General features: G+C 37.2%; 1 protein-coding gene across 1 annotated transcript in view; it reads right to left on the bottom strand.

The window, feature by feature from the left end:
- Dcc (DCC netrin 1 receptor) overlaps positions 1–18,327 on the bottom strand; it is a 1,110,494-nt gene that overhangs the window by 70,642 nt on the left and 1,021,525 nt on the right. Inside the window, exons 22-23 of the mRNA XM_047526548.1 lie at positions 15,857–15,922; positions 1,704–1,866 (exon numbers count right to left, since the gene is read on the bottom strand). Coding sequence (XP_047382504.1) covers positions 1,704–1,866; positions 15,857–15,922 — 229 coding nt within the window. The remainder of the gene's footprint in view (positions 1–1,703; positions 1,867–15,856; positions 15,923–18,327) is intronic.

The raw sequence follows: 18,327 nt of genomic DNA, 5'->3' as shown, positions 1-18,327 counted from the left end.
GAGTGAGGTTTGTCCCCACCAAAGCTCACATTGAGGCCTGGCCCCCAGGGTGACAGTGTTGAGAGGTGTTGGGTCCTTTAAGAGGGGTTAATGCTTGTACTGCAGGAAGGAATTCTTGCTCTCCTGGGACTAGGTGCATTAGGGTAAGAATGGGTGGTTGTAGAGGGAAGCTATCTCTCATCTCTTGCTTCCTTTCTGTGCCTGTGACCTCTCTCCCACACATGCCCTCTTGCTCCTTCATTTTTCCCCATGCATATAGCTACAGATGGCTCTTACTCAAAGCTGAACAGATGCCAGCCTTACACTGTTGGACTTCTACAACTGTGAGCCCAGAATAAATCACTATTTTTAATAAATTATCCAGCCTCAGGAACTTTGTTATAGCAACAGAAAACAGATTAAAACACTAATTATTTCTTCTCTCCCTAAAGCCTTATTGAGTGTCCAGCACTCAGAGTGATTGTGTCTTCCCAGGAGGCTGACAGTGAGGCTGGTCTTCTTAAGCTTGTTCTATCAGAGTTGTCATTTGGGAAGAACAGACCATAAAACCAGCTGCTTGAAGACAGTTCAATTTCATAAATGCGGCTGGATACACAATTTGTCCTGCCAGAGAAATGCATTAAATACAAAGATTGCCTCTATAACTCTTTGCCGCTTTCTTTAGGAGGTATACCCTCACCAATTCTGTTTCTAAACACCTCACTTTGGAGTGATGGAGATAAACTGGAGATCAACAAATAGAGTCATAGGATTTGTAAAAGAAAATCTGTGCTATTAGCAAGTGAAGAGAGAAAATGACTTGCTGGAGAATCCTTGTCTAGTGTTGCGCATAGCATATAGTTGTCAAACCAGCCACCTATGCGCCCAGCCTCAGGGTTTTAGAGCCAGCCCTATGCCTGAGGCCCCCAAAATAACCAAGTCGGCCAGGGAGTATGGCTGAGAAACATCAGACTGGATTTGGCAAGACCTAGGGAGCCCAAGAGACAGACAATGGCTAGGAGATGATGGCTGAATTTCCCAGCTGGCTGACACAGGCAAAGATACTGGTTATGGGTAGCTGCGAGGCGATGAGCTGCATTAAAACCACGTTTTCATTCTAAACTTTGCATTTTGATCCAACATTTTCTGCATGTACTAGAACCTAAGGCGATATAATATGAAAATATATTAAAACTCCTCAATACTTTTCATTTCTGACCATTAACCCTAGCAAGAAAATAGGAACGCTTTGGAATCTCTGGAATCTCTCTCCTTTCTTTACTATGGCCTCCAAGCTAAGCACCCCATACAATTGTAACAACACTGAGTTTGATATTCTATATTTGGTCATCCATTCAAGTAGCATTGATTAACTGCCTCCGGGCCTCCCTGTCAAAAGTGATAAATAAGTACTTACAGAGAACACTGCCTTCAATTGTCTACACAGGCTTGCTGAGAGAGCCAGAAGCAGGGATGTGGTGGAATCCATTCTCTGAGTGTTACTTAAAGAACACCTGCCCTTACTTGGAAAGAAGGAGGTGGAGCTGAGGAGTAAAAGCTAGCAGAAACGCAAGTGGGTCTCCGAGGTTGCTCTCGTTAGATCTGCAGGTCTAGACCTTACTCACTCTTACTCCTGGAACGGACAGAGGCAAGGTTTGCCAGGGTCCGTTATGAAGGAACACAGGACTGCGATTTCTCCCTCTTAGGAGTTGGCTGTTACTTACTTCCTCTGCTGGGCTGAAGAGCGACGGGTGCAGATCACAGCCACGATCACCACCACCAGCACTGTGATGCCACCCACGGTGACCACGATGATCACAAGCAGGTTGCTGTTCTTCTGGGGGGTGACACTGCCATGTGGTGGGTGCATCTGCCCAATGGGTGGCTCTGGGAAAAGATGAGCACATGGAGTTCAGGTCTGGGAAGATGTGGTTGCCAGTGTTAAGCAAGCTCTGTAGGGTGTAGGGACTGTGAAGAGTTGCCACCGTTCTGAGAATGAGCAATGAAAAGTGAGAGGAAAAGACTTAAACTTTCCACCCCAGATAAATACCAACGTGTGTCCATACAAAAACTTGCCAAGGAATGTTGGTAGCAGCATTACTTAAGAGTCAAGTTGGAAACAAATCAAATGTCTGTCAGCTGGTGAATGTGGTATATCCATGTAATGGAACATTATACAGCCATAAAAAAAAAGTACTGACACATGCTACACTGTGGATGAACCACGAAAATATTATACTAAGTGATAGAAGCCGGACAAAGAAGGCTACATACTGGATAATAACACCTAAACTAAATATCTAAAATAGGTAAATCCATAGAGACAGGGAGTATCTTGATGTTTGCCAGTGTATGGAAAAAGATTGATGGAGAAGGACCTCTGGTGGGTATAGGTTTCCCTTTGGGGTGATGAAAATGTTCTGGAATTAGATATTGTTACATATTGGCAATGGCAGCATAACTTATGACTGCACTAAAAAATAACTCAGTTGAACTCTTGAAAGGGTAAATTTATGGTATGTGAGTTACACTTCAATAAAAATTAAGCTAATATTGAGAACAAAGGGAAAGGAGAAAAAAGATGCTATTTGTACGATAAAAACTTAAAGCTGATAAGATCCAGAGAGTCTGTGATTTATGATAAAAGATTATTAATATGTTGCCATAAAAGACAAATCTTTTTACATAAATCACTCAGAATTTACTTCTATTTCCCTTAATATGCTATCCAGAAAGTATATTGAATTTTCAGCTTGCCAAGAGTTCATGAATCCCACTCAAAAGCAACCATTGGGTTGGGTTCAAAAAGTGTCATAGATTTTTTTTTTTTTTTTTTTTTTTTGTGGTGCTGGGAATCAAACCCATGGCCTTGTGATTGCAAGGCAAGCACTTTACTGACTGAGCTATCTCCCCAGCCCCCAGATTCTTGATATAAATGTTTTCTTGTATCACATCAGCATTTCACTGTAGGAAAAATTTAGGCAGAAAATAATAGAATAATAAGGCATTTTTGATAAGTTGCTTACATAATCAAGATGGCTAATGATTCTTTAAATCACTCAGTGAGCAATTAAAAATATTCTAGGTCATGTTATGATTAAAAGATATAAATTTTAAAAATGTTAATATTAACTTACAATTTTACTTGCAAGTTAATTTACAGCATACCAAAATGCAATTAACTTAGATTTTTTCTTAGACTTGGGTTTACATTTTTCTTTAACAACTATGTTAGCTTTCTATATTTTTTGGACAAAGTATTTAGACCTTCTTAACCTTGGTGCCCTCACATGTAAAATGGGAATAATAATACATATAGTGTATTTTTACTGTCAGAAATAGAGAAAATCCATGCAAAGGAACTGCCTCAATGTCTGGGTAAGTGCTCATAATATCATCATGCAACATTAAATAAAAGTTTGCCTAAATTAACAATCTACCATAGCATTTGGGATGCTTCTGTGGTGAACTTCCAAACTACAGATTTTTTAGGAATAATCTTCAAAATAAAATTTTTTCCAAATTAATAACCCAGTATTTGCAAAAATTCTTAAAATATTGGCAAACTGTGTACAAAAACATATTTACCTCATGTATATATACAACTGCATGACTGATGTGATCCTATAACATATATAATCAGAAAATGAGAAATTATACTCCATGTATGTATAACTTATCAAAATGTGTAAATGCATTCTACTGTCATGTATAACTAATTAGAACAAAAAGTATTTTAAAAAAAGATAGGATAGTGTACCATGATCAAGTAGGTTTTATCTCAGGGATAAAGAGTTGGTTCAACATATAGAATCAATAAATATAATTCATAACATAAATAAACTTAAGGACAAGAATCATGATTATCTCAATAGATGCAGATGAAGTATTTGATAAACTACAGTACCCATTCCGGTTTAAAACATTAGAAAAACAGAATTTATCTCAACATTGTAAAGGCTATATATAACAAACCCAAGGCCAACACTATTGTGAATAAAGAAAATCTGAAAGCATTTCCTCTAAAAACAGGATTAAGGCAAGGATGTCCACTTTCACCACTCCATTAAACATAGTCCTTGAAACTCTAGCCAGAGCAATCAGGCAAGAAAAGAAAATTAAAGGGATGTAAATAGGAAAAGAAGAGCTCAAATGATCTCTGTTTGCTGACAACATGATCCTATATTTAGAAGATCCAAAATAGTCCACCAGAAGAATTCTAGAGCTTGTAAATGAATTCAGCAAAGTAGTAAGATACAAACTCAACACTCACAAGTCAACTAAGTTCCTATACTATAATCCAATGATAAATCTGCTGAAAAATAAATTAGAAAAACTATCCTATTCATAATAGCTTCATAAAATAAAAATTTTTAAAAAACCTTGGTAATCAATCTAACAAAAGAGATAAAGGACCTTTATAATGAAAACAATAGAACACTAAAGGAAGAAATTAAAGAAAACTTTAGATGATAGAAAGACATCCCATGTTCTTGGATAGGAAGATGCTATACAGATTGAATGAAATTCCTATTAAAATTCCAATGATGTTCTTCATAGAAATTGGAAAAGCAGTTATAAAATTCATTTGGAAAAATAAGAGACTCAGAATAGCCAAAAAAAAATTCTTAGTGAGAAAGGCAAAGCAGGAGTCATCACAATACCAGACTTCAAGTTATACTACAGAACTACAGTAACAAAAACAGCATAGTACTGGCACCAAAGCAGACATGAAGACCAAAGGAAAAGAATAGAAGACACAGAGACAAACCCACACAAATACAGTTATCTCATACTAGACAAAGGAGACATAAACATACATTGGAGAAAAAATAGCCTTTTTAACAATTGGGGCTTGGAAAACTGGAAATCCACATGTAATAGAATGAAATTTAACCACTCTGTCTCACCCTGCACAAAAGTCAACTCAGAGTGGATCAAAGACATAGAATCAAATACCTAGAATTTAGACCAGAAGTCCTGCAATTACTAGAAGAAAATGTAAACCCATCACTCCAACATTTGACTCAGGAACTGACTTCATTAAAAAGACTCTAAAAGCTCAAAAAATAAAACTAAAAATCAGCAAGTGGGATGGCAACAAATTAATAAGCTTCTTTATAGCTAAGGAAACAATGAAGAGTGTGAACAGAGAGCCAGCACAATGGGAGAAAATCTTTGCCACCTACTCCTCAGATAGTGCATCAATCTCCAGGATATACAAAGAACTCAAAAAACGTAACACAAACCCTGCCCCCCCAAATAACCCAATCGATAAATAGGCAAAAGAACTAAATGGACTTTTTTGAAAAGAAGAAGTATAAATGGTCCACAAACATATAAAAATATGTTCAACATCTCTAGTAGTTAGAGAAATTCAAATTAAAACTACATTGAGATTTCATCTCACTCCAGTCAGAATGGCAATTATCAAGAATACAAGTTATAATAAATTGGCAAGGATGTAGGATAAAATGTACACTCATCCATTTTTGGTGGAAGAGCAAATTAGTGCAACTACTCTGGAAAGCAGTACGGAGATTCCTTAAAAACCTAGGATTGGAACCACCATATAATCCAGCTATCCCACTCATACACACACACACACACACACACACACACACACACATATACATATATACATATATACATATAAATATATACACACACATATATACATATATACATATAAATATATATACACACACACATATATACATACATATATATATACACACACATTCACAAACACACACACACACACACACAAAGATTTAAAATCAGCATACCACAGTGACACAGCCTTATCAAAGCTTAAAGCTGAACAATTCACAATAGCCAAGCTATGGCGACAACCTGGGTGCCCTTCAACAGATGAATCATAAAGAAAATTTGGTATATGTACTCAATGGAATATTAGCCATAAAGAAGAATGACTTAGTGGCATTTGCTGGTAAATGGATGGAACTGGAGATTATCATGCTAAGTGAAATAAGCCAGTCCCCACAACTCAAAAGTCAAATGTTTTCTCTGATATGTAGAAGTTAATCCAAAATAAGGGGGTGGAGGATAAAAATAAAATAATAGAAGAAAGTTCAGTGGAGCAGACAAAGTGGAGTAAAGAGAAGGAAGAAGGATGGAGAGAAAGACAGTGAATGAACCTGACCCAACTTTCCTAGGTACATAATGTGAACATACCACAGAGAATCTCACCATCACGTGTATCCTCACGACACTAATTTAAAAAATGTAAGTAAATAACAGAACGATCAGTAGAGAGAGGGAACCAGGACAGGGAGGAGAGGAGGGAAAGGGGAAGTACTGGGGACTGAATCAGAGCAAATCCATGCCTTTATAATTATGCCAAAATGAATCCTATTATCATGTATGACTAAAAAGAACCAATAAAATGAGTTGTAAAAAAAATTGAAACAATATCTTTTGACAAGTTAGTTAACCAAAAGATGACTGAAAAGATAATGAAATAATTATTGATTCATTACTATTGGAAAAATAATAAGCACATCTGATATAATCTCAGAGGAAAGAATTCACCAAAAGTCTTGGCACTTTCTGTTAAAAGATTCTGATTATAAATGAAAGAAATAAGATTTCCTTGAAGTAATTTTTATATTTACTACAAAGGAAAGGGGCAAGGAATGAAAGGTCAGAACCTTCTGGGTCATAGATTTACTTATTATTGGAAAAGTCATTTTATAGTAATATCTTCATATGCTCTTTCTGTACTCAATAATTGATTAGAATGAATTAACCTTTTATGTGAGAGCTTTCAAGGTAGATAGTTCTGGAGCTCATGGTTTATATTAGCATGACTTAAATTTAACATTTATCGGACTTGGTTTAGATCATACTTAATGGTGTACCTTATGAACATTTAAAAGAAACCTGCTTATTTAGAATTATTCAAATGTCTTTCCAACCAAGAAGATCATGTTCCAAGTCAGAAAATAATGACTGAATCCTGCAGAGCACTAGTGAGATTATACTGTCATTTGCCTTGGTGATTTAGCAAGCAGGAGGACTCACTCCCATTACGTGGCTTTGATTCTAGGCCTTTATGATTTTAAATAAAAGTTCCCATCAGTTTTAAGCTTGGTATTCAAGGTCTTTCATTAATTTCCCAATCTCGAATCAAAGGCTGAATGCTCAGAATATCCAACATCAAATGAGAAGTTAAGAAAGTCAAGTGCAAGGATGTCTTTAGAAGCAGGGGTTTTGTTCTGTTAGGTTGTCACAAACACAGTGCTGTTAGTGAATTCCGAACTCTTGCTTCAATAGATAAAAACAAGGTGAGGTTCCTCTGAACCTCTGCAGACACTATTTTTATTAATCGATAAAATATATAACATTGTATAATGTGCGTTTTATTTAAACACACCTTATTAAGTGTCTGATGTTGATTCATTAACCTTGAATTCATAGCCAAGAGCAGTATCACTCATGCCTAAACAGAGCGCAACATATACTTTCTCAGTAAAGCCTGGCACAACCCTCTTGTGCTTAGAAATACTAGAAAGTACTACATTTGTTATGTTTGTGGGTCATTTTAAGAAGTAATATCACCAACACAAGGTACCAAAATGAAAAAATCCTGACATTAAATATGCCATGAAAAGGTTACTTGTTTACTTTGGAGATGAAGCCATAGGCAAAGGTACCTTGCTTCTTTTCAGCTGGGTACAGGAGCCTTGGGCAACGCAAATATTCTTCCACTTTGTACACATCCATGAAAGACCAGGAAAGCACCATGAGTATTGATTTGCAGGTGACAAACAAATATCAACACGTAAGTGACTCTCACAAATACATGGTCTGCAATGAAGGAGGATTGACTGCATATCTCAACATGTCAAAACACTGATCCAAATTGGAAGGAAATTCAGAGCTCACAAACCTTGCTAGTGCGATAAGGAGTTATGGGAGGCAATCTGACTGCACCTACCTTTCAAGCATCATTGGAGGAAAAGTTGCATGGAAAATTCAAAGACCTGCAAGTACCCTACAGGCTGCTGTGCTTGTACCATGAGATGGTAGGTCAATGACCCCAAGCCTGGACACAGAGTTGGCCCTCAACAGACACTAAGATGTGGGTCAATGTTCTTTATGTTATGTGATTTCTCCAATCTAAGGAAAAAATATAGCATCTTAATATAATAGTTTTTCCAGGTGTTAGCACGCTAATATAGGTATCCATTGTCTAGACCTACATGTACTCCATGACAATTAGAGACAGCTGAATTTTTTTTTGATTTTTTTTGCAGTTCCAAGGGCATTCCATTTGTTCATAAATTTGATGATGTTTGGTCACAGTAAAATGTTTCATCTTTTTCCTACTAAACTTAATAAAAGCAAAAATATACACTTGAACAATGGGATGGTTCTCAAGTGTTCATAAAGATTAAAAAAATTGACTTACTGAAATAATCCCTTTGGTTTTTCTAAGATGTTTCAGGCTTTCAAAAATATCTTATATTCATTATGCTTTCCCCCCATAAATGTTGTGGGGAAGAGTACTAAGTGCTTGATTACACAGAAAATGAAACAGGTACAGAGTCTTGAAGCCCCAGTTCCTCTTTGGAGGACCGATGCCCTTGCTACAATGGCTGCCCTAATGGCTGCTCAACACCAAGAACCAGGTGAACAGTGTGCACACATGAATGACAATCCCAGTCCCGAAGAGAGACAATGAAACTTTCTAGTTGGGCATGCACACTTTTCTTACAGCAATAGTTTTTTGAGTATTGGAATACTTTGAGCTCAACATATGTCTTAATAATTTTACTGGTCTTTGAATTGAATGGAAATTCATGTGGCCTTGATTATTTCAAAGCATTTCCCCTTATAATTGGGTACTATAGACAATCAGCTGGAACAGATTGGCAGATAATCTAGCCCAATGTTCCCTAAAATGAGATATTCATCAGAGCTAAGGGGAAAAAAATTCTTTGGTCAATTAAGTTGGAAAAAAAATTCTTGTTTCAAGGATTCTTGTCTCAAGAATATGTTCAATCGTTCCATAAATATGTAGTAAAGATCCAGTTAGATCTTGAGGATGCTATGTTTTGATCAAGAGAGCCATGATTGGGGCTGGGGAGATAGTTCAGTCGGTAGAAATGCTTGCCTTGCATGCACAAGGCCCTGAGTTCGATCCCCAGCACCACAAAAAAAAAAAAAAAAAAAAAAAAAAAAAAAGAGAGCCATGATTGCTAACATCATGGAACTTGCTAACATCATGGAACTTACAACTTACTGGAAAAGTTTGTTATTAAACAAATTGATTCAAATAATTATGAAATTACCATTATAATATAGTGATGTTAAAAGAAAAGTAGAGGGGTCACATGGACAGATAAAATATAAGAGAGAGCATGTAGTTGTTGATGGAAGCTCATGAAAGGGCTCATTCAGGAAGTTACAGGCTGAATCATGAAGGATGCTAGGAGATAGTTTTCGTTCCTTTACAAGGGAACTGGAGGTGAGCTATGGATCTGGAACCTTAGGAACGAAAGAGACAATGGCATATGATGAGGCTGGAAAGAGAAACAGGATCCTATCATACAGAGCTCATCCAGTTACCGGAAATGCAATCACAGACCATTTAAGGGTTTTCAGCAGGCCAGTGACGGCCTTGATTGCTTTAAGACCTCTGAATGTGGTTTATCTATACACACAATGGAGTATTACACAGCCTCAAAGAAGAATAAAATTATGACATTTGCTGGTAAATGATGGGGCTGGAGAGCATCATGCTAAGTGAAATAAACCAATCCCCCAAAAACTAAAAGCAGAATGTTTCTCTGATATGGGATGCTAATTCACAATGGGGGGTGGGGTTAGGGAAGAATAGAGGTACTTTGGATTAGGTAGAGGGAAGTGAAGGGAAGGAAGGGGGTATGGGGTTAAGAAGGACAGTAGAAGGAATCAAACATTATTACCCTATGTGCATATACGACTGCACAGCTGTTGTGATTCTACAGCATGTACAACCAGAAGAATGAGAAGTTATACTCTATTTATGTATGATGTGTCAAAACACATTCTATTATCATGCATAACTAATTAGAAGACATTTTAAAATAGAGACTGGAAAAAATACACATTAAAAAAAAAATAAAGACGACCTGTCTGACTGCTGTGTGGAGGGAGGTTGGTGGAAGTAAAGACAAGCTTAAAGATCTTTGGATGAAGCTGGGGGTTTGCACAGAGATGGTGGCAACTGTGGACATAAGCACAATGTAGTCTGAAAGCAGATGAGCAACACTCAGGTTTCATATGGGAGAGGAGAGAAAGGTAGAGGCAGACTGGGGCATAGGCAATAGTTCTCATGTCTGTGAGGGTGAAGGGAGGCTCAGAAAGGGAAGAGCCCATGCTCAGTCTTGAATACACTGGCTAAGAGTTCAGCAGGCAGTTAGCAGGGCTGCGTTAGAGATATGAATTTGGGAGTTTAAATGGAATTTGAGGTCTTAGGAATGTATAAGATCACCAAAACGAAGAATATAAGCATAAGCAGAAAAGCTCTCTCAGAACTAAGATCTCTAGAGTTCAAGCAGAAGGGAAGGCCCCGACAAAACAGAAGTGAAGGACCAAGGCAGTTTCTAAAATACTTAAGGGTGAGTGGTACACTTCATTCTTTTTCAGAGATTCTCATGGGACCATGTACTTTAACCAATCTTTAGGGAACAGTGATCTAGTTCAATGGTTTTCAAAGGGAAGATTTCACCCCCAACCCTCATCCCCACTCAGGGGAAATCTGGCAGTATCCAGAGACATTTGGGTTGTTGCAATATGGAAGAAGAAAGCCAATGCTGGCACTCAGTGAATAGAGGCCAAGGTGCTGCTGAATGTCCCGCAGTGACACGGCAGCATCCATGACGAAGGATCATCCAGCGCTCAGTGTCAGTCATGCTGAGATCAGGAAGCCCTGCTCTTCAAACTGTCTACGTTCAGATGAAAAACTGAAATCCAAAAAGCTTAAGGAAGTTGACTGGTCACACAGCAGGAATTCCTGGAAAGTGAGCTCTGGGTCTGGGGTCTGGGATTAGGCTGGATCCTTTAAGGTCCCGTGGGATAGTTATGTGTGGGTGAGAGGCTAACAGGCTAACGCAGTCTCTGCTGGTTACTGTGCCGGGTCCTGGACATGCAGGTCCCTTCAGTTATCATTCCATCCAGGAGAAAGATATAAAATATTACTTCTGGACCTTTCCTTTGGCATTGAGATGGTTACTGAGTATATGGTTAGTTGTATTCTAATTTTACCAATCTCAGAGTGGTCATTTCAAAGGAATGTAGAAAGTACTTCATCTACACATTATCTTGCTTGGCTAAAATGTTATTGAATTCTGAGAAAAAAAAAAAGTTTTCAAAAATTGAAGGCAAACCATGGTCTTTTCTCTGACATTCACTCCAAAAGAATGTACGTCAAATTTTAAAGAGCATCGATTATAATTCCAAGTATTTTAAATATTAAGTAATAATATTGACTTTTTGATTAATAATGAAGTGTCAAACTCTTAAAATGGATCAAGTCTAACATTATTTTCAAAGGTAGAGGATAATAAAGTAATAATTTTATAGGGCATGTAGATCTTTTAATGCAACTGACTAAACTGACTTTGTAAATTACAGACAGAACTATCAGCAGAAGGAAATAGGTGCTTCCCAAGGAAAACTCAGGATGAAGTTGAAGTGATTTTCGTAGTTGTTGTCATTCACACAAATATGAACTACAAAATATATTTTCAGAAGTTGAAGATTTTTCAGGGTTACAAATGTGAACCATAGTTAAAAAATGGGAAGCATCATAAACAAAACATTACCATATCACCACATATTGGATTTGATTCTACCTGCCACAAGAAAGTAATTTAGGATGCCTCTCCAGTTTCTACAATTTAATTAAGGGCTTCCAACGGTAAGAGTAAACGTGAACTACAGCTTTGTTTTTCTCTATTTGAATTCTAAACGTGAATTTTTAAAGGAGCAGCATGCTGAGAAAGAAAGCAAATGATTAGCAAGGTCTAAGTTTATTTGCAACTGGCTTGAGCAGCCTCACAATAAGCCATTATTCTATTATAATACCTTGAAAGATGAACTCTGCAAGTGTAGTGAGAGCCAGGAAACCTCTAGAATTCCGTCACCCCGGGGAGATGTATGAAATTTCGTTGACTACAGGTTTTTGTTGACGCAGTCTACTTTTAACAGTGAATTGAGATGGGAGTTTTGTCGTTCAGAGGCCTCACTTGTACATCTAATTGGGAAATATACCTACTTCTGAAGCTGAAGACATTAGCGGAACGTTAATTAGGAAGCTGGGTTTTCAGAGGCTGTTGCTGATTTGCTAGTAATAACCAGGGCTAAAGGCAAATTACATATTTACCATCATTTATCTCCTTGCAAAATAGTATAGGAAACAGATTAAGTTTGCCTTCTACCACCATGTGTCTTGAGGTTATAAATTCACTATAATCAGCCAATTTGTTATTCTGGTAGGTAATCCAGAAGTATTTCAGGTGCTTTATTCATCCAATGCATGTAACATAAAACCCCTAAAACACCGTTAGGCAATGCAAAAAATTGAGGGATAATGCCAATAATTTATATCAACTGGCCCAAAGCCACTGAATGTCACTAGTCTATTTTGTCTTCATGACTCTGTCCTGTGAGCTAATGTTTATCAGGTCAAATTTAATTATGATTGCATTCTCAGTAGGAATCATAAATTAAATGATAAAAAAGGAACACAGTGACATGCATTTCTCTCCATTACTGTCACCCTCTTCATCTGCGGTCTGATTCCTTTGAAAAGAAAAGTTCTGTTGACATACATACTCATATCAAATTCAGGCTCGGGTTTCTTTTAACCAGAGTTCATTTTATTTTGAAGGGTGAGTTCAAATAATCAACACCAAGCCATTAAGCTTGATCCACAATTGGAATTGCTAGATTTGGCAAGTGAAGATACTGGGATCCAGCTAGGTTCGAATCATGTCTCATTGCTTATGCAAACATACACTGAGATGCATAAGTACATGAGAGGAAATCCCTTACGAAGCTTTTATCTCTGATTCATAGACCATTAGAAATAATTCAAATTTCACCAGGCTCCATTATCTTTGTAGTTAATAAATCTGATAATTCCATAGGGACCATTAGGACATACAGTTCAAGAGAGCACATAATTCTGGGTCAGTGGTCCCAGAATTTAACACTTGTGACCCCTGCTGAGTGATGGCTGGAATATTGGCTCTTTCTCCATTATCCATACTGATTCTCTTTAATTTCCTGGTACTCTGTCCCATCAAAAAGTACTATCCTATGCCAGTACAGATGATTGTACCCTTACCTGAAAATGAATTCCAAGTTGAAACTCCCTGTAGAAACAGAATCTCAAAACTGACACTGCTGGGTGATTCCAAAGGGGACAATGTTAATTTCCCACAGGGACTCCAAACCTACAATCTCTCAGGACAACAATTACTACAATTATGTTCCCCCACACAATTTTAGTAACTTCTTTCTTTTACCCTCCCTGCCCATCCCTGGGATTTTCCTCAACATCCTTCATCCTCTGAGTATTCCTCTACCTTGTTTACCTGGCTCGTTCGACCTCTTGGTTTACTGCTCCTGCAGTGGTCTTTCAGTTTGTACCTACAGCTCACTGTAAGAGCTCGGCATTCAGTGAGGGTTTAGTGGCACTTACTGACTGACGGCTTCAATGCATGAAATGTGCTTGGCATATTGTTGAAACTGAAGATTAATAATTGAAGCAGGAGAGTGAGTTAATGAAACTTGCAGAGTTTGGGGAGGGAACTACCAATACCTAAATCTGCTTTATGGAGCATGCCATTGGTCTGTTTTCTGTCTCAACACATCCCTCCTCTCATCTTCCTGCTGTGAGCTCCCGTCCTATGCATATCAGGAACTACCAGAACCAGGACTTGCCTGTAAGGAGTGTTACTTAGATGAGGAAGGAGGAACAGTGTGAGACAACAGGAAGCTGAGAACATCCCAGACAGAACAAGCTGAACATAATGTGAGAGAGGCTAGACTGGAACATATATTCAGGAAACTTGCTATGGTCTGCATGTCTGTGACCACCCACAGCCCAGAGTCATATGTTGGAACCTAACCCCATTATGGTTACAATTTAGAGGTGGTGCCTTTGGGAGATAACTGGATCATATGGGCAGAGCCTTCATGAATGGCATTAGTGCCTTATAAAAAAAGACCTGGGAGAGACTGGTTGTTCCTTCCACTATGGGAGGACATGGTTAGAAGTCACCATCTATGAAGCAGAGAATGAGCCTTCACTAGATTCTCAGCTTGCTTCCTCTTTGACTTTGTGTTTTTTAGACTCCAGAACTGTGCACACTAAATTCCTTTTGTTTATAAATTACGAATCCAAGGTATTTTGTTATAGCAACAGAAATGAACAAAGATAAAATTTAAAAGTAAGAAAATGTACTTCGTCTATGCTTAGGTAGAAGGCATTAGTAGTAGAGGAAGATGTGGCAGACAACTTGAGAAGAGTCAGCAAGTGAAAATATGTTCCTGAGTCTGTCACTGGTCAGAGGACGGGGGCACTAAAACTTCACTCAAGCAGCATCTGGTCTACTCTTTCTCTTTGGGGAAATGGATGTATTCGTTTATCATGGTTTATGATAGAAAACAGTCACTGAACTCACCCCCTTATTCTGATTTCACACTCAGCAAACAACTTTTAGATCACAATCTTGACTTTACATCTGGATTTTATTAACAGGAGACCACCCTAATGGAAGGTTACCTTATCTGCTCAGTAATCAAATTGTTCAAGAAATCCTGCTAAGATGGTTAAATAAAGAATTGATTGTGTTATTCCCTAAAATAGAATACTGTACAGCCACAAAGATAAATTATGGAAAAAGTTTTTTTTTCAAACACATAGTTAAAACTCAGAAAGCTAAAGATGAAAGCAAGGTGCAGGAGGATATCATATGATAGTATTTGATATGATGGTATTTCCATATATTTACAAACATAAAAAAATATACTGTTTAGGGATACTTATCAAAATGTATAGTGAGCATCAAATTTGGGAAAGTGTTTACATCAGACTGAGGAATGACAATGGAAAAGATGCATGTGTAATGCAGAGACATGCAAGAGATTTCAGTTGCTTATTAAATATTTAGTATCTTAATCTCAGTTGTAGGCTATACAAGTCTTTGACATCTTGAATATCTGATTTTATTTTTAGTGACTCAAACAAAGCAATAATTAAAATAAACTGTAAAAGGCCATATATCTATCTATCTATATATATACATATATGTATATATTAGTCTACTGGGAATTTGGCTAATATTTATTTATTTATCCTTCCAGGGATTGTGTCTTATAAAACTTAGGACCAGGCCCTGGAATGCAGCCAAAATTCTAATCTTAACAACACACACAAAAATTAACAATAAAATGCTAAAGGATTTCAGGAGTAAATGTAGTCTCTAGGTGAAAGGTTTCAGTAACTTTAACTTATGAAACCTAGTTGTTTTCAGTTTAATCAAATTTAGTTATCTTCTTTCTCTAACAAATTCATTTTTTGTAAAATATTTACAATACTTTACCACTTTAAAATCTGGGTATTTTGCTTTATTCTTGTATTTTATTTTTTTTTAATGAACTTGGCACCTCTTATTGGCATCATCTCCTGTTAGAGAATTATAGATTTGCCAGTAACATCAGGTTTCTAGTATTCCACAGAAATCCTAAGTCTGGGGTTCTTGGCACTTTTCAATAGAAATTTTTCTTCAGACACTCTACCATTAACCATTCAATTAGTATAACTAATTCAATAGAGCCTAATTTATATACTTACCATTGAGAGTGCTTCTGTCAATCAAATTAGTATCAACTGGCCAGTAACTTCCATCTCCATGGCGACCTGTTAATTAGGAAAACACATTAGAATGTTAGTGGATATATTCCACAAAAGTACAAACAAAATACAAAAATTTAAATAAATATTTTAAAATTCCACAATAACTAAACAAGACTATTTTGGCTACCTCCAAGAAAGTCTGACAATATTAATACAGACATGCCTGTGAGAAAATATTATTTTTCATATATGAGAAAAATCTCTCATGAAAAATTAGACTTCCTTAGAGCAGATCAATTCATATCCTCTCTGGAAAACAATCCCCGCCTCTTTCCTTTTTCTTCTCCCAATATTCTTATGTAAATGACAAGTAGTGATATTCCTCTAAATGGTGTGCTACCCAACTTCTCAGAAGAAAAAGAAGACAGGGTTAGGTTTCCTAGGTTCAAACTTTACTATCACCCTTCAGGTATGGGGTTATGATAAGTTCATTAGTATGGTACCAGGGTACCATATCTTTCATCTCCTAACTGGGTTTCAGATATTTTTTTTGTAGTTGTTATGTGCCAAAAAAAGTGCCTGCGAATGAGGCACTGAGTTGGAAGTAGCGTCTGGGAAGGTCTCAACCCACATGGTCTGAATATTTCTTACAAATATATCCCCAAAGGACAAAGGCTCTGCCAGGGTTACAGTGTTAGAAACAGTGCCTTTCAGGATGTGTTGAATGGTTGGGAAAGCAGTATTTAAGATCACGGAGTCAGAAATTAACCAGAAATAATTATACTACCGTCCACAACTTAATTAATGGTGTTTTGCCACAAGCAATCCCTTTTCTATTGATGCATGTGTGCAACTGTCACTATTTGATTAGGTTTTGAGTTTAAGAATACCTAGATGGGCCTCTTAGAGAAAAATATGAGAGAAGTGAATCTGTGTGCAAACCCATATCAGAACACAGCTGACTCTATTTTATTTGCTTCAAAGTGTTGTTTCTGAGAGCAGTTCTAATCAGTGGGTGATAAGCAGGAAGTCCACTCAGGCAGTCAGCAGCAATAACATGGGTGTTTTTTCACATTTATGGATTTCAGTTTACTTCATCCTTGTGACTTTAAAGTCCTGGTCCTGTGACATTCTTTTGAATACCAAACATTCCTCTTTACGAAAGCTTTTCCAAGACCTCATCACTTTATTTGCAAGCGGATTGTGAAGAAACAACTTAGTATTCTGTTCGCTGAGTACACATTTACAATTTTTTAAACTTCTTTTGATATCGAGTTAAAGCTGAAGTTAGAATGGACAGCAAGCTTCCAACAAACATGAAAAAAATTAATCTCATCACATTATAACTATATATTCAGCATAAAATAGCATATGTCACATCTTATGGATCAAAGACCAAGTGGATCAGGAAGTGGAAGTTAGGATGGAGGCTCCTATCTGTGTGTGTGTGTGTGTGTATGTCTGTCTGTCTGTGCCTGCTCATGCACGTGTAGGTGGCTATGAAAAGAACAATGAAATGAGCAGACACTGTGAAAATTTTGGTGGGTTGACTGAAATGTGGACAAGACTAACCCTTTTCCAAATGCCTTGCTTATTTGATTCTGATGCATTTGAGGTTTCAATGAGCAGAAGAAAAGCTTTGCCCATGGGACACTGTGAGATCAATGTTGGAAGAAATGAAGTGAGACAGAAGTTCTGTATGAATATTAAGATGACTTTTGTAGCAACTGAAAGCAGCGAGATTGCAAAGCAGTCAGCCAAAAGAGATGCTAACAACCTCATCACTTAGGCCAGTATAGGCAATAAATGATTCCTGTTGGGAGTAATCCTGTATTGGCTGGAAATTAGGTAGATAGCCTGTGGAGGATTTTCCTTTTCCTCTAGCATCCTGACAAATGTCTTTTTAATGAAGTTTCCAACTCTCCCTGCTAGTTTGTGGGAGGATGCAGAAACAAGCCCACAAGCACATCCATATATTACTTAGACCTTAAATTCTATGGGTATAGCACCCCTTAGATGTAGCCAAGGCTATTGATTACATTGCAGATTTCAATAGAAAGGAAAAAAAATCTGATGTCACAGAGGTCAGAGTGCTGGGTAAGATTAAGGAACACTAGAAATGATTCTAAATAAGAGAATAGCTTAAAATGCAGGCATTCCACCCAAAGGATCTAGTGTGTTCACATAAGTAAAGTTTTTGTTGGTTATAATTGGATTGATACCACAAAAGAAAAGTTAACAAGTCCAAAAGAAAGTACTTTAAGGAATCATGATATCATCAATGAGAAAGATTGGATTTATGGTAATTCTGATTTCTTAACACCAGTTCAACGCAGAAAACACAAAACCCTTTCTGGGGTATTGATGAACCTGGGATCTTTTCATCTAAAGACACAAGAACCAAATTTTAATTTTAAGTGCCAAGTTCCCATTCCCTCAAGTGTGTCATTTAAATTCTAAGAAGGCTT

Source organism: Sciurus carolinensis, chromosome 15 (assembly GCF_902686445.1).
Source record: "Sciurus carolinensis chromosome 15, mSciCar1.2, whole genome shotgun sequence".
Taxonomy (NCBI): Eukaryota; Metazoa; Chordata; class Mammalia; order Rodentia; family Sciuridae; genus Sciurus; species Sciurus carolinensis.
This window is presented reverse-complemented; position numbering and strand designations above follow the sequence as displayed.